Source organism: Hylobates moloch, unplaced genomic scaffold (genome assembly GCF_009828535.3).
Source record: "Hylobates moloch isolate HMO894 unplaced genomic scaffold, HMol_V3 SCAFFOLD_18, whole genome shotgun sequence".
Lineage (NCBI taxonomy): Eukaryota > Metazoa > Chordata > Mammalia > Primates > Hylobatidae > Hylobates > Hylobates moloch.
In genome coordinates, this window is record NW_026652293.1 from 33,089,792 (window position 1) to 33,112,923 (window position 23,132).

The 23,132-nt window shown below is 43.6% G+C and overlaps 1 protein-coding gene across 4 annotated transcripts in view; it reads left to right on the top strand.

The window, feature by feature from the left end:
- Window positions 1-23,132, top strand: part of ZYG11A (zyg-11 family member A, cell cycle regulator) — a 61,139-nt gene that overhangs the window by 15,159 nt on the left and 22,848 nt on the right. For all 4 annotated transcript variants that reach the window (XM_032136577.2, XM_058430896.1, XM_058430898.1 and 1 more), the window contains exons 3-8: window positions 6,838-7,589; window positions 12,444-12,584; window positions 15,712-15,888; window positions 18,980-19,044; window positions 20,013-20,112; window positions 20,201-20,251. In XM_032136577.2, the coding sequence (XP_031992468.1) occupies window positions 6,838-7,589; window positions 12,444-12,584; window positions 15,712-15,888; window positions 18,980-19,044; window positions 20,013-20,112; window positions 20,201-20,251 (1,286 nt within the window). The remainder of the gene's footprint in view (window positions 1-6,837; window positions 7,590-12,443; window positions 12,585-15,711; window positions 15,889-18,979; window positions 19,045-20,012; window positions 20,113-20,200; window positions 20,252-23,132) is intronic.

The following is a 23,132-nucleotide window of genomic DNA, read 5'->3' on the forward strand; positions in this document are numbered from 1 at the left end:
ATCACTTGAACCCAGGAGGTGGAGGTTGTGGTGAGCCGAGATTGCGCCACCACACTCCAGCCTGGGCAATAGAGACTCTGTCTCAAAAAAAAAAAAAAAGACATAAATGGCCAATAAGCACATCAAAAGTTGCTCAACACTATTAGTCATTCGGGAAATGCAAATTAAAAGCACAACAGATACTATTTCACGTCCACTAGGATGGCTATAATCAAAATGTCAGATGAGTCTTGGTGAGAACGTGGAGAAATTAGAACTCTTGGACACTGCTGGTGGGAATGTAAAATAGTAGAGCCACAAACAATAGTCTGGCAGTTCCTCAAAAAGATAATGAGTTACCATTTGATCCAGCAATTTCACTCAGAGAAATGAAAACTTATGTCCACATAGAAACTCTTACACATTCCTGCAGATTCATATGGAGCAGAGAAAGTTTAGAATAAATTTTTTTAAGTTTTAAAATAAAATTTGTACACATATCTTTATGGTAGCATATTATATGTAATAGCCCAAAAGTGAAAACAACACAAATGTCCATCAACCAAAAAACAGATAAATACAATGTGGTATGTCCATACAGTAGAATATGCGACTATAAAAAGGAACAAGTACAGATACACATGTTGCACAATGTGAGCCTTAAAAACATGCTATATGAGGCCAGGCGCGGTGTCTTACACCTGTAATCCCAGCACTTTGGGAGGCCGAGGCGGGCAGATCACGAGGTCAGGAGATCGAGACCACTGTGAAACCCCATCTCTACTAAAAATACAAAAAAATTAGCCAGGCGCAGTGGCGGGCGCCTATAGTCCCAGCTACTCGGGAGGCTGAGGCAGGAGAATGGCGTGAACCCAGGAGGCGGAGCTTGCGGTGAGCCGAGATCGCGCCACTGCACTCCAGCCTGGGCGACAGAGTGAGACTCTGTCTCAAAAAAAAAAAAAAAAAAATGCTAGATGAAAAAAGTTCAGCACACAAGGCCACATATTGGATGATTTAATTTATATTAAATGTTCAGAATAGGCAAATCTGTAGAGATGGAAGGTGGTTGCTTAGAGCTGGAGGGATGTGGGAAAAGGAAAGTAAAATCTAGAGGGCATAAGGTTTCTTTGTGAGGTGATGGAAAGTTTGAGGTTCTAAAATTGATTATGGGCCAGGCACGGTGCCTCACGTCTGTAATCCCAGCACTTTGGGAGGCCGAGGCAGGCAGATAGATCACTTGAGGTCAGGAGTTTGAGACCAGCCTGGCCAACATGGTGAAACCCTGTCTCTACTAAAAATGCAAAAATTACAGCCGGACGTGGTGACTCACACCTGTAATCCCAGGTTATAAAACTGATCATTTGTTGTGTAAATTTTCCACAATAGGAATTTTGTCATATAAGTGCTATGATTTTGGTGTGTTCCTCTGATCCCTGTATATCCTGTCACTTGAACGTTGAAGGTAGATGCTTGATCAAGTTCATGTTGGGTTTTGTTTTTTGTTTTTTGTTTTTTAAACTCTTGGTGTGGTGCTATGTGCTTTTTTCAGGGAGTTGATGAGGTTGGTTTGTTTTTGTGATTGTGGTGGCCACAGATGGATGATCATTGTCTAGATCCATTAAATTATCAGGAGTGGCTGGGCACGGTGGCTCATGCCTATAATCCCAGCACTTTGGAAGGCCTAGGTGGGAGGACTGCTTGGAACCAGGAGTTCGAGGCTATAGCGAGCTGTGATGGTGCCATTGTACTGCATCCTGGGCAAGAGTGAGACTCTGTCTCTTAAAAAAAAAAAAAAAAAAAAAAAAGCTGGGTGCCATGGCTCAAGCCTGTAATCCCAGCACTTTGGGAGGCCGAGTCGGGCGGATCATAAGGTCAGGAGATTGAGACCATCCTGGCTAACACGGTGAAACCCCGTCTCTACTAAAAATACAAAAAATTAGCCGGGTGTGGTGGCAGACGCCTGTAGTCCCAGCTGCTTGGGAGGCTGAGGCAGGAGAATGGCATGAACCTGGGAGGCGGAGCTTGCAGTTAGCTGAGAATGCGCCACTGCACTCCAGCCTGGGCGACAGAGCAAGACTCCGTCTCAAAAAAAAAAAAAAAAAAATCGTAATCCCAACACTTTGGGAGGCTGAGGCAGGCGAATCACCTGAGTTCGGGAGTTTGAGACCAGCCTGACCAGCATGGAGAAGCCCCGTCTCTACTAAAAATACAAAATTAGCCGTGTGTGGTGGCGGGCACCTGTAGTCCCAGCTACTCGGGAGGCTGAGTCAGGAGAATCACCTGAAGCTGGGAGGTGGAGGTTGCGGTGAGCCAAGATTGCACCATGCACTCCAGCCTGGGCAACAAGAGTGAAACTGTCTAAAAAAAAAAAAAAAAAAATTATCAGAGTTTCTTGTTGGTTTGACTTTTAGTGGTCATTACTCTCCTTCACCTTTCTGGTTTAGAATAGTTTTCTGTGTTTTTTTTTTTTTTGAAACGGAGTCTCGCTCTATCGCCCAGGCTGGAGTGCAGTGGCGCAGTCTTGGCTCACTGCAAGCTCTGCCTCCCGGGTTCACACCATTCTCCTGCCTCAGCCTCCCAGCAGCTGGGACTACAGACACCCGCCACCACGCCCAGTTAATTTTTTGTATTTTTAGTAGACGGGGTTTCACCGTGTTAGCCAGGTTGGTCTCGATCTCCTGACCTTGTGATCCGCCCACCTCGGCCTCCCAAAGTTCTGGGATTACAGGCGTGAGCCACCGCGCCCGGCCTAGTTTTCTGTTTTGTTTTTTTTCTTGTATCCTGGATTACTCTTCCACAATTTCCTCCTGTTTTTCTATCTGCACCTTAAGTATTTTGTGCTCCTTCCTTTTTTTTTTTTTGAGATGGAGTCTTGCTCTGTCGCCCAGGCTAGAGTGCAGTGGCGCGATCTCAGCTCACTGCCAGCTCCGCCTCCTGGATTCACGCCATTCTCCTGCCTCAGCCTCCCGAGTAGCTGGGACTACAGGCACCCCCCACCACGCCCGGCTAATTTTTAAAATATTTTTAGTAGAGACAGGGTTTCACCATATTAACCAGGATGTCTCCATCTCCTGACCTTGTGATCCGCCCGCCTTGGCCTCCCAAAGTGCTGGGATTACAGGTGTGAGCCACGGTGCCCGGCCATATTTTGTGCTTCTTAAGGTCCTATATTGGATACTCTGAACACTCCTTGATTGATTTTCCTTGGTTTATTTTACCTCTTCTACTGTCATTCCCCAGAGTTCCCAGCCCTGTATCATAAACTCTTGAACCATGTTACCAATTGTTCCCTTGGTGTCCTGCACTTTTCTCTGGGCAGCTGAGTCATCATATTCTCCTGATTTTCTTCCTATCTCAATGAATGCTGCTACTTTCATTTTGTAATTTTTTTATTTTTTTGAGATGGAGTTTTGCTCTTAAGAGTTGCCCAGGCTGGAGTGCAATGGCACGATCTTAGCCCACTGCAACCTCTGCCTCCCAAGTTCAAGCATTTCTCCTGCCTCAGCCTCCCGCTGGGATTACAGGGGCCTGCCACCATGCCTTGCCAACTTTTTGTATTTTTAGTAAAGATGGGTTTCACGGTGTTGGCCAGGCTGGCCTCGAACTCCTGATCTCAAACTCCTGACCTCAGGTAATCTGCTTGCCTCAGCCTCCCAAAGTGCTTCAATTACAGGCGTGAGCCACTGCACCCAGCCTATTTTATTTTATTTTTTTTTAAAGAAAATATATGCTTTTATTTTTCCGTGATTACAAACACAACTGAATATCAAATGCACAAAGTAAGAATTATATGGGGAAAAAAAATTCAGATATATATATATCATCTTTTCAAGGCTATTTGCATCCAGAATAACCTTGGTTTGCCAGGGCCAATAGAAAGAAGTCACAAAATCGCCTTTAGTCAAATTTCTGTGTTTGCTTTCTTCTATAATTCCAATACCTCCACCATCAACGACGAGATAGTGCCAAGGTGTTATATAATCAGTGCCAGTGTCTTCATTCATTCTACAACGAAGGCTGTCACTTCACACTTGGAAGGTTGCACAGTGGCCAAGCAGAGGCGCTCTTCACTTCCCAGATGGGGCGGCCGGGCAGAGGCGCCCCTCACTTCCCAGACGGGGCGGCCGGGCAGAGGCGCCCCTCACTTCCTAGATGGAGCGGCGGCCGGGCAGAGGCGCTCCTCATTTCCCAGACGGGGCGGCCAGAAAGAGGCGCTCCTCACATCCCAGACGATGGGCGGCCAGGCAGAGATGCTCCTCACCTCCTAGACGGGGTGGCGGCCGGGTAGAGGCTGTAATCTTAGCACTTTGGGAGGCCAAGGCAGGCGGCTGGGAGGTGGACGTTGTAGCGAGCCGAGATCACGCCACTGCACTCCAGCCTGGGCAACATTGAGCATTGAGTGAGCGAGACTCCATCTGTAATCCCAGCACTTTGGGAGGCCGAGGCGGGCAGATCACTCGAGGTCAGGAGTTGGAGAGCAGCCTGGCCAACACGGCGAAACCCCGTCTCCACCAAAAATACAAAAACCAGCCAGGCGTGGTGGTGTGCGCCTGCAATCCCAGGTATCCGGCAGGCCGAGGCAGGAGAATCACGGGAGCCCGAGGCAGGGAGGCTGCAGTGAGCCGAGATCATGCCGCTGCACTCCAGCCTGGGCAACAGAGGGAGACCGTCAGAAAGAAAGAAAGGGAGGAAGGGAGCTATTTTATGTTTTTTGAGACAGGTTCTCACTGTGTTGCCCAGGCTGGACTGCAGTGGTGTGATCATGGTTTGCTGTAACTTCAAATTCCTGGGCCCAAGTGATCCTCCTGTCTCAGCCTCCCGAGTAACTGGGACTACAGGTGTGCACTACCATGCCTGGCTAAATAAAATTTTTTTTTGTAGAGACAGAGTCTCCCCATGTTGCCCAGGCTGCTCTCAAACTCCTGGGCTTGAGCAGTCCACCTACCTGGGACTCCCAAGGTGCTGGGATTACAGGCATGAGCCACTGTGCACAGCTTAAATTTTTCTTTTTTCTCTCTTCTTTTTTTTTTTTGGTTAGAGGCAGTCTCAGTCTGTCCCCTAGGCTGGAGTGCAGTAGCACCAACTCGACTCACTGTTCTGCCTCCCTCCCAGGTTCAAGCAATTCTCGTGCCTCAGCGACTGAGTAGCTCGGACTACAGGTGTGCACCACCACGCCCGGCTAACTTTTGTATTTTTAGTAGAGATGGGGTTTTACCGTGTTGGCCAGGCTGGTCTTGAACTCCTGACCTCAAGTGATCCACCCGCCTTGGCCTCCCAAAGTGTTGGGATTACAGGCGTGAGTCACTGTGCCTGGCCCTAAATTCTTTACTCTGTCACAAAATTGGTATTTCTAAAAATGTAATTATAACCCTCTTTTTTTTTTTTTTTTTTTTAAAGAAGCTACATCAAAATGTGATGACCGGACAGGTGCAGTGGCTCTCGCCTGTAATCCCAGCACTTTGGGAGGCCGAGCCGGGTGGATCACCTGAGGTCAGGAGTTTGAGACCAGCCCGGCCAACATAGTGAAACCCCGTCTCTACTAACAATACAAAAATTAGCCGGGCATGGTGGCAGGTGCCTGTAATCCCAGCTGCTGGGGAGGCTGAGGCAGGAGAATCACTTGCACCTAGGAGGTGGAGATTGCAGTGAGCCGAGATTACGCCACTGCACTCCTGCCTAGGTGACAAGAGCAAAACTCAGTCTCAAAAAAAAAAAAAAAAAAAAAAGATGACCATTCATTTTCTGCTCAAAAAGTCTTGAATTGTTCCTCATTGTCCATAGGGTAAAAGTTTGAGTTTCCTAGCTTTGTGGACAGGCCTTTTACCATCCTCTTCATCCTTGCTTCCAGCCATGCCCCCCAACAGGCCCTATGTCCCAGTAGTGCTGTTCTACGTTTTGAGTGCTTTGCTGCTCTGTGTCTTCCATTTCTTTGACATATTCACCCTCCCCCTGGCAAACTGATTTTGTCTTTAAAACCTTACTCAAAGTTAAATCGGTCTCATCTGTGCAAATTCAATACCAGGTACATACCACTACTACACATAGCACGCTACTGTTCTTATTTATTTACCTGGTATGCCTCCCTATACTGAATTCCTTGTGGTCACAGGTGTCTGATTACCTTACGTGCCTGTTACATAACATGGGATCTCACCATAGAAGATGTGTAGTAGGCCAGGTGCAGTGGCTCATGCCTGTAGTCCCAGCTACTTGGGAGGCTGAGGCAAGGGAATCGCTTGAACTTGGGAGGTGGAGGTTGCAGTGAGCCGAGATCGCCCCACTGCACTCCAGCCTGGGCGACAGAGCAAGAGTCCATCTCAAAAAAAAAAAAAAAAAAAAAGATGTGTAGTGAATGAAAAATAGGACAACCCATTCGTTTAACGATGAGGAAAATGAGGCCCAGAGAGGTAAGTTACTTGTCAAATATTATCTACTAATTTGGTTAAAAATAATATTAGTAGTGGTACTTGTATATTGTATATCCTGTACTTATCTACCTATTTTATTTTGTTCTTCCTTTCTGTGAGCAAGGTTACTGTAGATAAAATTTTGGGCTCTACAGCCAAACTGGGGTTGACTCCTGATTCTGATGGTGACCTTGGATAAATTACTTAACCTATTCAAGTTTCAGTTTCCTCAGCTACATAGTAGTAGTAACAATAATTCCTTTATAGTATTAATGCAAAGAATACATGAGATAATAATCTTATTAAAGGAGTTTAGAACAATGCTAGCACAGAGCAGTAAATGTTGTCATTATTGTTACTATTAACATCTGTCTTAATTCTTTGCCACATTTTATCCTGGAAAGACATGAGATCTAGTTGTCATTACAAGTTGGTTCTGGTTCTTTTATAGGCAAGCTGACTGACAGAACAGCAAGCATTTTCCGAGGCAACCAAATGAAACTGAAGCTGGTCAATATCCAAAAAGCTAAAATCTCTACAGCTGCATTCATAAAAGCCTTCTGCCATCATAAGCTCATTGAACTGAATGCTACTGCAGTGCACGCTGACCTCCCAGTTCCAGACATCATAAGTGGACTCTGCAGCAATAGCTGGATCCAGCAAAACCTCCAGTGTCTCCTGTTAGACTCAACAAGCATCCCTCAAAATTCAAGATTACTGTTCTTTAGTCAGCTCACTGGTCTTCGCATTTTAAGTGTTTTTAATGTTTGTTTTCATACTGAAGACCTGGCTAATGTTTCTCAGTTACCAAGACTGGAAAGCTTAGATATCTCTAATACTCTAGTCACTGATATTTCTGCACTGCTTACCTGTAAGGATCGATTGAAGTCTCTCACAATGCACTATCTGAAATGCCTGACCATGACCAAACCACAAATTCTTGCAGTCATTAGAGAACTTAAATGTCTGCTTCACCTTGATATTTCTGATCACAGGCAACTCAAATCAGACCTAGCTTTTCATTTGCTGCAGCAGAAGGATATCCTGCCCAATGTTGTGTCTTTGGATATTTCTGGGGGCAATTGCATCACTGATGAAGCTGTAGAACTGTTTATACGACAGCGGCCTGCCATGCAATTTGTGGGACTATTGGCCACAGATGCTGGCTATTCTGACTTCTTTACTACAAAGCAAGGCTTGAGGGTTTGTTCTTATCTGAATAAGTTTTGTTTCATTTGTTTAGAACATTATTAAACTCGTGCTATAGACCAGAATTTTTACTAGGTATTAGGGTTACAGAGACAGATAAAAAAATCCTTAAAGAGCTTATTTAATAATTAACGATTATTGTGCACCTACTATGTGGAAGGTTGTGAGAATATTATTTTTTTTTTTGAGATGGAGTTTCACTCTTGTTGCCCAGGCTGGAGTACAATGGCGCGATCTCGGCTCACTGCAACCTTTGCCTCCTGGGTTCAAGTGATTCTCCTGCCTCAGCCTCCCGTGTAGCTGGGATTACAGGCATGTTCCACCACGCCCGGGTAGTTTTGTATTTTTAATAGAGATTGGGTTTCTTCATGTTGGTCAGGCTGGTCTCGAACTCCTGACCTCAGGTGATCTGCTTGCCTCGGCCTCCCAAAGTGCTGGGATTACAGGCGTGAGCCACCGTACCCAGTCTATATCTTAATATTATATTCTCACGTGTGGCCGGGCACAGTGGCTCATGCCTATAATCCCAGCACTTTGGGAGGCCGAGGCGGGCAGATCACTTGAGGTCAGGAGTCCGAGACCAGCCTGGCCAACATGGTGAAACCTGGTCTTTACTAAAAATACAAAAATTAGCCTGGTGTGGTGGTGGGCGCCTGTAATCCCAGCTACTTGGGAGGCTGAGGCAGGAGAATCGCTTGAACCTGGGAGGTGGAGGTTGCAGTGAGTTGAGATTACACTACTGCACTCTAGCCTGGCCAAAAGTGAAACTCAGTCTCAAAAAAAAAAAAAAAGAAGATATAGTCCTAGCCTCCATGTCTCCTTGTTGGCTTGATAATCAGGACTGTTTTTTTTCTTTTTGAGATAGAGTATCCCTCTGTCACTCAGGCTGGAGTGCAGTGGTGCCATCTCGGCTTACTGCAACCTCTGCCTCCTGGGTTCAAGTGATTCTCCTACCTCAGCTTCCCGAGTAGCTGGGACTACAGGCATGCACCACCATGCCCAGCTAGTTTTTTATTTTTAGTAGAGACGGGGTTTCACCATGTTGGCCAGGGTGGTCTCGAACTCCCAACCTCAGGTGATCCGCCTGCCTCGGCCTCCCAAAGTGCTGGGATTACAGGAGTGAGCCACTGCACCCGGCGATCAGGACCATTTATATGTTCCCTGTTATGTGCCGGGCACCATGCTCTGCATGTGGTTTTCTCCTTTCATCCTCCCATTTTACACGGATGAGGAAAATGGACGCTTGAGGAGGTTTAGCAACTTACCCACAATCGTGGAACTATTAAGTGCTAGAGCGGGGACCTGTGTCAAAGTCTTTATGACTCTAAAACTTGTGTTCTTCACCTCTGTGAAGAGCAGAATATAATGGATAAGGTATGTGATCAACATGGCTAACATTATTTTTGGGTGAAGTATTGACAAGCAATTTTACGTTTTGGGGTTTTTGTTGTTGTTCTTTAGAACATTTACATCATACGAAAAGCAATTTTAGAAAGATTACTTCAGATGGCCTGGCATGGTGGCTCATGCCTGTAATCCCAACACTTTGAGAGGTCAAGGCGAGTGAATCACTTGAGATCAGGAGTTCGAAACCAGCCTAGCCAACCCCTTCTGTACTAAAAATGCAAAAATTGGCTGGATGTGGTGGCGCACCCCTGTAATCCCAGCTACTCAGGAGCCTGAGCCAGGAGAATCACTTGAACCTGGGAGGCAGAAGTTGCAGTGAGCTGAGGTCGCGCCACTGCACTCCATCCTAGGTGACAGAGTGAGACTCTGTCTCAAAAAAAGAAAAAAAAAAAGATTACCTAAGAGAAAAGTATTGAGCATTGATGGGATGATGGGGTAAGTCTATAGATGCACATGATGTTAATTTTTTATTCATTTTTAAAATTTTTAAATTAAAATTTTAATATTTTTAGAGGCAAGGTCTCACTATGTTGCATGACCTCACTACTGATTAGCATGGGAGTTTTGACCTCCATTTCCGGCCTCAACCAGTTCACCCGTCCTTAGGCAACCTGGTGGTCCCCTGCTCTTAGGAGCTTAACATATTGATGTTGGGCTTGGTGTGGATACCCAATTGGCATGCACACTACAGCCCAGAACTCCCGGGCTCAGGTAGTCCTCCTGCCTCAGCCTCCCAAGTAGCTGGAACTACAGACACGTGCCACTGTGCCTGGCTCATGGTGTTACTTTTGAACATATGTTTAAATATATGTGGTTAGGAATATATATTTTTAAAACAGTGGTTCTTTACCTTAGATGTACATTGTAATCACCGGGGAAGCTTTACTGATGCCTGTGTCATGTCCCCCAGAGATTATGATTTAATTGGTCTGGGACTTGGCCTGGGCATCAGGATTTTAAAAAAACTCCCAGCTAATTATAATTTAGAGCCAAGGTTCAGAGCTATTATTATTATTATTTATTTATCTTTTTTTTTGAGATGGAGTTTTCGCTCTTGTTGCCCAGGCTGGAGTGTAATGGCTCGATCTCGGCTCACCGCAACCTCCGCCTCCCAGGTTCAAGCAATTCTCCTGCCTCAGCCTCCCGAGTAGCTGAGATTACAGGCATGCACCACTACACCTGGCTAATATTGTATTTTTAGTAGAGATGGGGTTTCCCCATGTTGAGGCTGGTCTCAAACTCCTGACCTCAAGTGATCCGCCCGCCTCAGCCTCCCAAAGTGCTGGGATTGTAGGCGTGAGCCACCGCTCCTGGCCCCATTATTATTATTATTATTATTTTGGAGACTGAGTTGTGCTCTTGTTGCCCAGGGTGGAGTGCAATGGCTCAATCTCAGCTCACTGCAACCTCCGCCTCCTGGGTTCAAGCGATTCTCCTGCCTCAGCTTCTGGAATAGCTGGGATTACAGGCATGCACCACCATACCTGGCTAATTTTTTGTATTTTTAGTAGAGGCAGAGTTTCGCTATGTTGGTCAGGCTGGTCTCGAACTCCCAGACCTCAGGTGATCCCCCCGCCTTGGGCTCCCAAAGCGCTGGGATTACAGGCATGAGCCACCATGCTTGGCCCAGAGCTGTTGTTTTAAAATAACTCTTTCTTTATAATAATACCTCCTTAGTTCTTCGTAGGGGAAGAGAATAAAGTGATTTGTATACTCATTAGTTGTGTTAATATTTTATTCTTTTGATTTGAAATTAGTAATTGTTGTATTTTAATTAATTAATTAATTAATTTTTTATTGAGACAGAGTCACTCTGTTGTTCAGGATGGAGTGCAATGGCACCATCTCAGCTCACTGCAACTCCGCTGTGAGCTGAGATCCCCAAATTTTTTTTGGGACTGTCGAGTCCTGCTCTGTCGCCCAGGCTGGAGTGCAGTGGTCCAATCTTGGCTCACCACCAAGGATTATCTCTTCCCCCCTTGGATTAACTTGGCATCTTTGTTGAAAATTGGGTGTCTGTATATGTGTGAGTCTGTTACTGGGCTCTTTATTTTTTTTTGAGACAGAGTCTTGCTCTGTCGCCCAGGCTGGAGTGCAGTGGCGCGATCTCTGCTCACTGCAAGCTCCGCCTCCTGGGTTCACGCCATTCTCCTGCCTCAGGCTCCAGAGTAGCTGGGACTATAGGCACCCACCACCACGCCTGGCTAATTTTTTGTATTTTTAGTAGAGATGGTGTTTTACCGTGTTAGCCAGGATAGTCTCTATCTCCTGACCTTGTGGTCTGCCCGCCTCGTCCTTCCAAAGTGCTAGGATTACAGTTGTGAGCCACTGCGCCCAGCTGGACTCTTTATTTTTATCTGTTCATCTATACCTATACTATATTGTCTTTTTTTTTTTTTTTGAGACAGAGTCTTGGTCTGTCAAGGCTGGAGTGCAGTGGTGTGATCTCGGCTCACTGCAACCTCTGCCTCTCGGGTTCAAGTGATCCTCCTGGCTCAGCCTCCCTAGTAGCTGGGACTATAGGCATAGGCATGCACCACCATGCCCAGCTAATTTTTGTACTTTTAGTAGAGGTGAGGATTTACCATGTTGGCCAGGCTGGTTTTGAACTCCTGACCTCAGGTGATCTGCCCGCCGTGGCCTCCCAAAGTATTGTGATTACAGGCCTGAGCCATCGCGCCCCGGCCTACTGTCTTGATTATTATAACTTTATATGAAGTCTTGAAATTGGGTAATGTGACTTCTTCAACTGTTATTCTGTTTCATAATTGTTTTGGTTATTCTAGGTTCTTTGTATTTCCATATAAATCATAAAAGCAACTTGTCAATATGTACAAAAAGGACTACTGGTATTTTAGTTGGGATTGCATTGAATCTGTAGGTCAGTTTGAGGAAAATTGCCATTTAATAACGTTGAGTCTCATGTTGTTTTAAAAAATAGAGGTGAGGTCTCACTGTGTTGCCCAGGCTGGTCTTGTAGTCCTGGGCTCAAGCAACCCTTGTGCCTCAGACTCCCAAAGTGTTGGGATTATAGGCATTAGCCACCACGCCTGGCGCTAGTCTCCTGATTCTTGAATCCAGTATATCTCTGCGTTTATTTAGATCTTTAATTTCTCTCAGCATATTTTGTCATGTAGCTGGGACTACAGGCGCCTGCCACCACGCCTGGCTAATTTTTGTAATTTTAGTAGAGACGGGGTTTCACCATATTGTTCAGGCTGGTCTCTACTCCTGACCTCAGGTGATCCACCTGCCTCAGCCTCACAAAGTGCTGGGATTACAGGCGTGAGCCACTGCGCCTGGCCAACACCTGGAACATTTAATTGAACATTTGTTATTATTGTCTCAAACACTGTATACCCCCAAAAACCCTGTGGTTAAAAATGAATGGTGAAAAAAATGTGAATGGTGAAACCTATTTGGTAACATCTTTATTTTCAGGTTGCTGGAGGAGCCAGTATGAGTCAGATTTCAGAAGCACTGAGCCGATATAGGAACAGATCATGTTTTATGAAGGAAGCCCTCTACAGGCTATTCACAGAGACATTTTCAATGGAGGTAACCATGCCTGCTATTTTAAAGGTAATTGAAGAAAGACAATTTTTGCTATTATTTCTTAACTTGGTTCAATTAATAATTGTTCACGAACCACACTGAATATAATAAATTATATGCTTTATTCTATAGTGAGTCAAGTGCTCTCATAAAGCAAAGAATGTTAAGCTTAGCTGCCAAAGTGTCTTTTGCTTTGAGCATCTGGATTTATGTGGAATAAATTAGAATCAAAACAGTTAAAATTTGGTCTAAGTAAGGGAATAATAGGATCATGTGGCTTTCTGAAAGAAAATGAGCACAGAACAAAATAAAAATAATTAAGGGTGGCCAAATCTACCACTTGAAGTATTTTGTGAATAACATAAAGTTGCTTTTATTGATATAGCCAAACTTAGCTTTGGTTTAGGGAAGGATGCGTTTTATTGTAAATGTAATTACAAGTATTAAGTGGCTTGGGAAAGAAAACTGCAGTTACTTATTTTTCTTTTATACATGTGTTTATTTGAAAATTGTAGTTGTTTTTAGTGAAACATAACAATGAAAGGTCTTAAGAAAAATCTTGTGTTTATTATTTGTAATTTTTTTGCAATTCCTTAAAAATATAGATATTTTCCCAGCACTTTGGGAGGCCGAAGCGGGTGGATCACGAGGTCAAGTGATTGAAACCATCCTGGCCAACATGGTGAAACCCCGTCTGTACTAAAAACAATACAAAAATTAGCTGGGCGTGGTGGCGCACTCCTGTAGTCCCAGCTACTTGGGAGACTGAGGCAGGAGAATCGCTTGAACTCGGGAGGCGGAGGTTGCAGTGAGCCAAGATTGCGCCATTGCACTCCCTCCTGGCGACAGAGTGAGACTCAAAAAAAAAAAAAATATATTTTTACAGCATAGGAGATTAACTTTATTTACAGCTCAAAAGCTGTATAAAAAACTCTGGGTCAGCTCTGGTGGCTCATGCCTGTAATCCTGCCACTTTGGTTGGGAGGCCGAGATGGGAGGATTTCCTGGGGCCAGGAGTTCAAGACTAGCCTGATCAACATTAGTAAGACCCTGTCTCTACAAAAATTTAGGAAAAAAAAAAAATTAGCTTCTGGCTGGGCGCCATGGCTCACGCCGGTAATCCCAGCACTTTTTGGGAGGCTGAGGTGGGCAGATCACCTGAGGTCAGGAGTTTGAGACCAGCCTGGCCAACATGGTAGAACCCCGTCTCTACTAAAAATACAAAAATTAGCCAGGCATGGTGGCAGGTGCCTGTAATCCCAGCTACTCAGGAGGCTGAGGCAGGAGAATCACTTGAACCTGGAAGGTGGAGGTTGCAGTGAGCCCAGATGATGCCACTGCACTCCAGCCTGGGCGACAGAGCAAGACTCTGTCTCAAAAAAGAAAAAAAAAAATTAGCTGGGCATGGTTGTACATGCCTATAGTCCCAGCTACTTGGATGACTGAGATTGGAGGACTACGTGAGCCCAGAAGTTTTTTTTGTTTTTTTTTTTTTTTGAGATGGAGTCTCGCTCTGTCGCCTAGGCTGGAGTGCGGTGGCGTGATCTCCGTTCACTGCAAGCACCACCTCCCGGGTTCATACCATTCTTCTGCCTCAGCCTCCCAAGTAGCTGGGACTACAGGCACCCACCACCACACCTGGCCAATTTTTTGTATCTTTTAGTAGAGACGGGATTTCACCGTGTTAGCCAGGATGGTCTTGATCTCCTGACCTCGTGATCTGCCCGCATCGGCCTCCCAAAGTGCTGGGATTACAGGCGTGAGCCACCATGCCCGGCAAGCCCAGGAGTTTGAGGCTGCTACAGTAAGCTATGATGGTGCCACTATACTCCAGCCTGGGTAACAGAGCAAGATCCCAACTCAAAAAAATATAATAAATTAAAAATTCTGGACCTTTTTTTCCATCTATAAGGAAGAGATTGAATTAGATGTTCTTCTGTTTTTGTTTGTTTGTTTTTGTTGTTGTTCTTTGATACAGGGTCTCACTCTGTTGCCCAGGCTGGAGTGCAGTGGCATGATATGATCTCAGCTAACTGCAGCCTTGACCTCCTGGGCTCAAGTGATCCTCCTGCCTCAGCCTCCTGAGTAGCTGGGACTATAGGCATGCCCCACCATGCCTGGCTATTTTTTTGTTTTTCCATAAAGATGAGGTCTTACTATGTTGCCTAGGCTGAATTTAGATGTTCTAAATTTCTTTTCATGCTAAGATTCTGTAGATTTTGTGAAAATTACATTTCTTTTGGTTTCTGGATTTCTAAATTGCAGATGATGGCAATCTAATGAAACTGAAAAATCAATTTAGCAATATACAAAAAAAAGTCATTTTCCATAGCAGAAGTATATCCCAGGTCTGTCTCTAGTAGAGGAAACAGATCACAGTGTCCCTGAACGGCAGAGCAGGTGGGGTCTAAGCTTGGAACAATGCCCTCATTTTACATTTGTGTTCTAGGTCTTCCACAGTATAGCTTCAAGTTACCTAATGTTTTGTTTTACCATTTTTCAAATTCTTCTCCTCTGTTGGTGGATTTATCCCATCCCTTTTTTCCACTTTCTGTTTTTCTTTATCACACTTCTTTCCCCTAGGAATACCCTGTCCATTCTGCCCCTACATTTTTCTCCTCCTGTGTAAATCCTGAGACTCTGCCTAAATGTGCTCTCTCAATGTGTTCTTCTGATTCTCTCCCAGAAATGGCCACTCTTTCCATAACTACCTCAGATGTCACTTCATTGATGCGTCTTTTATGGTGCTTTTCTTCAATTTTATGTTTTTGGCATTTCTCACAGTGTTATTACTCTCACAAGGCTTTATGCTAATGAGTAGCTCTCACTCATGTTTGTGTCCCCTTCAGTACCTGTCACAGTAGCTTGTATGGAGTGAGGCTCAATAAATGATTCTGAAGTTAATTTCACAGATAAAGAAATAGAGGTCTAGAGAAAGGAAGTGACTTGGCCAAAGTCACACAGATAGTTAGTGACTCCATTTGGATTAGAAGGCTTTGCTGTAATACTTTGATGTTCTAAAGAATAAATGCTTGGGATAGGGAAAATCTGTTCCTGTCCCAATAAACGAAGATTTCTGCCAACCAAAACATGCACAAGACAGCATAGAGAATGTTACTGCCATCATATGCACTAAAAACAGGTTCATCTTCAGCTTGTGGCTGTAGGAATGAGGAATCACCCATTGGATTTGCGAGTGCAGTTCACAGCCAGTGCTTGCGCTCTCAACCTAACACGCCAGGGCCTGGCCAAGGGGATGCCTGTTCGCCTGTTGTCAGAGGTCACCTGTCTACTTTTCAAGGCTCTGAAAAATTTCCCCCATTACCAGCAGGTAATTTCAATTGAATATTTGTTTATGCTTTTTTTGTTGTTGTTAATAGAGTCTCAGCTCTGTCGCCCGGGCCAGAGTGCTGTGGCACAATTGTTTTTGTTTTTTTAAAGACAGAGTCTCTCTGTCACCCAGGCTGGAGTGCAGTGGCACGATCTCAGCTCACTGTAACCTCTGCCTCCCGCGTTCAAGCAATTCTCCTGCCTCAGCCTCCTGAGTAGCTGGGATTACAGGCGTGCACCACCACGCCCAGCTAATTTTTGAATTTTTAGTAGAGACGGGGTTTCACCATGTTGGTCAGGCTGGTCTTGAACTCCTGGCCTCATGAGCCACGGCATGCGGCAGACAATTTGTGTTTTTTAACATGAGGATAAATATGTGAAAAATATATATTATTTAGTTCTGGTTTTTCGTCCTATTAGAGAAAGAGAGTAAATAAAATAGTTTGTGTTTGTTATAGAAAAAATAGGAAATACAGATAAGCAGTGAGGCTAAAATTTTCTTTTTTTTTGAGAGATTTTCACTCTCGTTGCCCAGGCTGGAGTGCAGTGGTGTGATCTTGGCTCACTGCAACCTCTGCCTCCCGGGTTCAAGTGATTCTCCTGCCTCAGCCTCCCAAATAGCTGGGCCTATAGGTGCATGCCACCACACCTGGCTAATTCCTTTGTATTTTTAGTAGAGATGGGGTTTCACCATGTTGGTCAGTCTGGCCTCAAACTCCAGACCTCAGGATTACAGGTGTGAGCCACTGCTCCTGGCCTGAGGTTAATATTTTAACAATCTCTCAGAAACCCTTTGCCCAGAAACATCTATTAACACTTTATTGTTTAGACCTTTACCTCACCCCACACATGAAAATTAAGCTGAATTGAATCATACATCTAAATATAAAAGCAAGGCTGGGCTTAGCAGCTCATTCCTGTAATCCCGGCACTTTGGGAGACCAAGGGGGCAGGCTCACTTTAGGCTAGGAGTTTATGATCAGCCTGGGCAACATAGTGAGACCCAGTCTTTACTAAAAATAAAAAATAAAAATTTGCTGAGCATGGTGGCAAGCATCTGTAGTCCTTGCTACTTGGGACGCCGAGGTAGGAGGATTACTTAAGTCCAGGGGTTGAAGGCTGCACTGAGACACTACACTCCAGCCTAGGCAACAAAGCAAGACCCTGTCTAACAAAAACAAACGAACAACAACAAAAAAAAATAAGAGAAAACATTTGTGACCTTGGGGTAAGTAAAGATATGTTAGGATACAAAAAGCACACATTATAAAAGAAAAAAATGAAAGTTCATCAAAATTAAAAGCTGTTCTCTCTCTCACACACATGCATATATACACACACTTTTTTTTTTTTTTTTTTTTTTTGTGAGACAGAGTCTCACTCTGTTGCCCAGGTTGGAGTGCAGTGGTGTGATCTCGGCTCACCGCAACCTCCACCTCCTGGGTTTGTGCCATTCTCCTACCTCAGCCTCCCGAGTATCTTAGACTACAGGCACTTGCCACCATGCCTGGCTAATTTTTTTTTTTTTGTATTTTTAGTAGAGATGAGTTTCACCATGTTAGCTAGGATGGTCTTGATCTCCTGATCTCATGATCTGCCTGCCTTGGCCTCCCAAAGTGCTGGGATTACAGGTGTGAGCCACCGCGCCTGGCCTACACTCATTTTTATTTTCATTTTTTTTTTTTGAGACGGAGTCTCATTCTGTTGCCCAAGCTGGAGTGCAGTGGCACGATCTTGGCTCACTGCAACCTCTGCCTCCTGCCTCAGCCTCCCAAAGTGCTGGGATTACAGGAGTGAGACACCATGCCCGGCTCCCTCCCCCACAACAAACATTTTTAAAATGAAAAGGTAGATGATAGACTGGGAAACATGTTCATTTTATATATATGAGAATCGACTTCATTCAGAGTATATAAAGAACTCAACTTGTTAATACAGTACAAATAAACCAGTTATAAAAATGATCAAAAGATTTGAACACTTTGGTAGTTTCTTTAGGAATTAAGTATACACTTTATAAACTACCTAGTCATTCCACTCCTAGGTATTTACTGAAGAGAAACGAAAGCATATATCCATATAAAGATATTTACACAAATGTTCATAGTACCTTTATTTATTGCCAAAAACTTGAAACATCCCAAATGTCCAACAACAGGCGAATAGATACATTGTAATAAATCTATTTAGGGAAACACTATTTGGCACACAAAGAGATGAAGTACTGATATCTGCAGTGTAGATGAAACTCAAAAATGTTATATGCTGAGCAAAACAGGCCAAACTCAAAAGAGCAGAAGTACACGATTCCATTTGCATAACACCTTAAAAAAACTAATCTATAATGACTGTAATTTTCTGAGGATAGGGTTTATAGGGTTGAGACTGACTTGAAGAGGGGACAATGGAACTCTCTGGGGGTGATAAAAGTATTATATCTTGATTGTAGCAGTGGTTACACAGGGGTATAGATTTGTGAAATCTAATTCAAATGTGTACTTTGTAAAGGGAGTTGATTTTTTTTTTTTTTTTTTTTTTTTTGAGACAGAGTCTCGCTCTGTAGCCCAGGCTGGAGTGCAGTGGCTCAATCTTGGCTCACTGTAAGCTCCGCCTCCCGGGTTCACGCCATTCTCCTGCCTCAGCCTCCCGAGTAGCTGGGACGAGAGGCGCCCACCACCACGCCCAGCTAATTTTCTGTATTTTTAGTAGAGACGGGATTTCACTGTGTTAGCCAGGATGGTCTCGATCTCCTGACCTCGTGATCCCCCTGCCTCTGCCTCCCAAAGTGCTGGGATTACAGGTGTGAGCCACCGCGCCCGGCCAGGGGAGTTGATTTTTTAAAAATACAATTAGGAAGGTGGTTTTCCTCGTTTATTTCTACCTTATTTTTAAAGTTGGAAAATCCTACTCAGTCTTCATTCTTGCATGGCAGTCATCAGTTACAGCATTAAATGAAAATCGTGGATAGGGACAGGTACACAATGAGCTCTCAATAAGAAAAGCTCACTGGTAATACTTCCAAATACATGGAATCTTTGTTTAGAATGGAATGTTACATTTGTTCAAAATTATTTTTCTTTATTCTCTAAAAGTTACAGAAGAATTGTCTTCTCTCCTTAACCAATTCCAGGATTCTTGTGGATGTTCCATTTGACAGGCAAGTATAAGACTTGGTCATTTGATTGGAGTGTTGGCCTTTGGTTATTAAATGCAGGGGCCTGATTAAGGCTAGGATAAGGTGTTTGGAGAGAAGGTTCTGTTCAGTTTCTTCCACAGAGAAGTGATTAGAAGTACCCTACTAGAAAATGTTGTCTCCTAAAGTGATTCTAGTACAGGATAGTGGATAAGAACAGGCTCCGAGAGCCAAACATACTTGGACTCAAGATCTAGCCCTTCCATTATCTTTGCTTATAAGTTTCCTCATTTGTAAAATAGTGACTCTTACCAGCATTAGATACGATAGTGTCTGTAAAGTACTTAATTCCTAGTGTAAGTACAGGTTATTATAAAGAATATTAGTAATTTATTCATTTTGTTATGTAATTATTATTTTATTAGTAATTTACTTTTTAATTATTTAGAAAATCATCATCATCCTAGCCATTCCGGAAGGATTTGAGGCCTTTGCAGTCTCTCAGATTCACAAGTTTTAAAACATTTATAATAGTTGACATAAAAAAGCAGAGAATTGAGGCACAAGCTAACAAGAGCAAAGCCCCTGATTTGTGAATACAAGGTTTAGGCTCAGTCACTTTGTAACTGAGTGATGTTTGCTGCAGCATTTTAGCATTGTCTGCTACTCAGATTACAAATTGCTACCACTCTGGAAACTCCCTTTCTTTTTCAGACCTATCATAGTGGAAACTGAATGATAAATACATTTTTTCTTAGATTTGCTCATCTTTATGTAAATTCTGTGTATTTTGCTTACGTTCTTATTTGCATACTCTTCTGTCCCCTGCCTGGTCTTCTCTCTGCCAAATGCTCTTGGTTTTCATAGCTGAGGATTTAAAAGTCCAAGACTGTTTTTGTTATAGGATTACTTGGGGAATGCCGAATGATTTCTTCTGTGTAGTTTCACAAACTTTATATATAATTGTGAGAAAAATAAATACTGCTTTTCAGGTTTGATGCTGCCAAGTTTGTCATGAGATGGCTCTGTATGCATGAAAACCCCAAGATGCAAACAATGGCAGTGAGTGTCACCTCTATTCTGGCTCTGCAGGTTTGTGATTTCTTAAAGGCAAGATGTCTGTCTCTCTAGTCTTTATACAGATTCCATAGTTCACTTCAGCCTTTCTGTTTGCTTATAGCTCTCACCTGAGCAAATGGCACAGCTTGAAGAGCTTTTCATGGCAGTTAAGGTAGGTTCCTTGTCATGTTCATAACCTTTTTTTAAAAAAAGTCAAATTTATGATTGTAGCTTAAAAAAAAATCAAATCATTCCAAAAGGCCTATTAAAGTGAGAAATCTGTAAGACTTTCTCCCCAGAAGAAACTTTCTAATTTTGTAGCTATTTCTTTTGGTATGTACCTCCACATTTCTTTTTTCTTTTTTTTTTTTTTTTTTTTTGAGACAGAATCTCACTCTGTCGCCCAAGCTGGAGTGCAGTGGCACGATCTCGGCTCACTGCAACCTCTGCCTCCTGGGTTCAAGCGATTCTCCTGCCTCAGCCTTCTGAGTAGCTGGGATGATAGGCGTGCATCACCACACCCAGCTAATTTTTGTATTTTTAGTAGAGATGGGGTTTCACCATGTTGGCCAGGCTGGTCTCGAACTCCTGACCTCGTGATCTGCGTGCCTCGGCATCCCAAAGTGCAGGGATTACAGGCGTGAGCCACCACGCCTGGCCATACCTCCACATTTCTAAATAAAATGCTTATACTGTAGTTTCTTGATTGAGCAGTTTTAGGTGTTACTGATTTTGCTACTATGGTAGATAAGAACTTAGCCCTCCTACATATCTTTCTACAAATTACTTCCTCCTCTAGTCCCCAACAAATTTATATCATGATTTTAAATAAATCATTAATCAGTATTTATGTTATGATTGTGTTAACATCGTTCACTAAAAAATTTATATCATTGGGCCGGGTGCTGTGGCTCACGCCTGTAATCCCAGCACTTTGGGAGGCCGAGGCGGGCAGATCACGAGGTCAGGAGATCGAGACCATCTTGGACAACGTGGTGAAACCCTGTCTCTACTAAAAATACAAAAATATAAAAATTAGCTGGGTGTGGTGGTGCGTCCTGTAATTCCAGCTACTTGGGAGGCTGAGGCACGAGGATTGTTTGAGCCCAGGAGGTGGAGGTTGCAGTGAGCTAAGATCGTACAGATGCACTCCAGCCTGGTGACAGAGTAAGATTCTGTCTCAAAAAACAATGAAACAAAAAACAACATTGTTTTATTCTGTACTTATTTTTTTATTTTCATTTTATTATATGATTTTTTTTTTTTCCTCGTTGCTCAGGCTAGCGTGCAATAGTGCGATCTTGGCTCACTGTAATCTCTGCCTCCTGGGTTCAAGGGATTCTCCTTCCTCAGCTTCACAAAAAGCTGGGATTACAGGCATGTGCCACCACACCTGGCTAATTTGTATTTTTAGTACAGACAGGGTTTCACTATGTTGGTCAGGCTGGTCTTGAACTCCTGACCCAGTTGATCCACCCACCTCAGCTTCCCAAAGTGCTGGGTTTACAGGTGTGAGCTGCCACACTCAGCCTATTATGAATGTTTATCATTAATGTCTCAGCATATTTTTGTACTTTTTTTAGATGGCATTTGAGCCATCTTTTTTTTTTTTTTTTTTTTTTTTTTGAGCTGTGTGGTCTCTCTCTGTAGCCCAGGCTGGAGTGCAGTGGCGTGATCATGGCTCACTGCAGCCTCGACCTCCTGGACTCAAGTGATCCTCCTACCTTAGCCTCTCAAGTAGTTGGGGCCACAGGTGCATGCCACCAAATGACCAGCCAATATATATATATGTGTGTGTGTGTGTGTGTGTGTGTGTGTGTGTGTGTGTGTGCGCGCGTGCGTGTGTGTGTGTATGTATATTTCTTTTAGTTATTTGTAGAGACGACATCTTGCTGTGTTGCCCAGGCTGGTCTTGAATTCCTGGGCTCAAGTGGTTCTCCTACCTTGGCCTCTCAAAGTGCTGGGATTACAGGTGTGAGCCACCACAACTGGCTTTTTTTTCTTTTTCGTTGAGTTATTTATTTATTTATTTATTTTTGAGATGGAGTCTTGTTATGTCACTCAGGCTGGAGTGCAGTGGTGCAATCTCAGCTCACTGCAACCTCCGTCTCCTGGGTTCAAGCAATTCTCCTGCCTCAGCCTCCTGAGTAGCTGGGATTACAGGAGCGCACCACCACGCCTCGCTAATTTTTATATTTTTAGTAGAGATGGGGTTTCACTATGTTGGTCAGGCTGGTCTTGAACTCCTGACCTTGTGATCCACCCGCCTTGGCCTCCCAAAGTGCTGGGATTACAGGAGTGAGCCACCACGCCCAGCCAAGTCATTTATATTTTTTGTAAACTGTCTATTCATGGCCTTTATAAGTTTTCTTTTGGGTTACTGGCTTTTTTCTACTTTATAGGATTTTTTTATACATTAAGGAAACAAGCCTTTGACTATGATATTGGGTGCATGTATTTTCTCCCATTTTACTGTTTATCTATTTTTAATTCATTTATGGCATGTTTTATGATGCAATAATTTTTTATTTTGACGTAGTTGAATTCATTCTTTTTTATTATGCATCTGGGATTGATGGCACACCTGCAAAGTATTTCCCTCCATCATGAAGTATTTTAAAATATTCTTTGTTTTGTTTTGTTTAAGAGACTTGATCTCATCCTGTGCTGAAGCTGGTGTGTAGTGGCAAGTGGCATGATGATGGTTCATTGCAGCTTCATCTTCCTGGGCTCAAGCGACCCTCTCGAGTTAGCTGTGTTTGTAGCCACCACATTCAGCCTCCTCACGTTTTTAATCCTATGATTTCTGTTCTTTCTTTTTTTTCTTTGGAACTTTTTTGAGATGTTGGGTCAGTTCAAGTTTTCTTCTCTGTGTGTTTCTACTTGCCTTTGCACTCTTTATGCTACCTTTATCATTAAATTCCCCTGTATATATCTAGTTTTGGACTTTATTCTGTTCCATTAATTTGCGTGTCTGTCTACTCAGTAACTTTTATTTTTTATTTTTTTTTTTTTTGTGGTGGAGTCCCGCTCTGTCACCAGGCTGGAAGTGC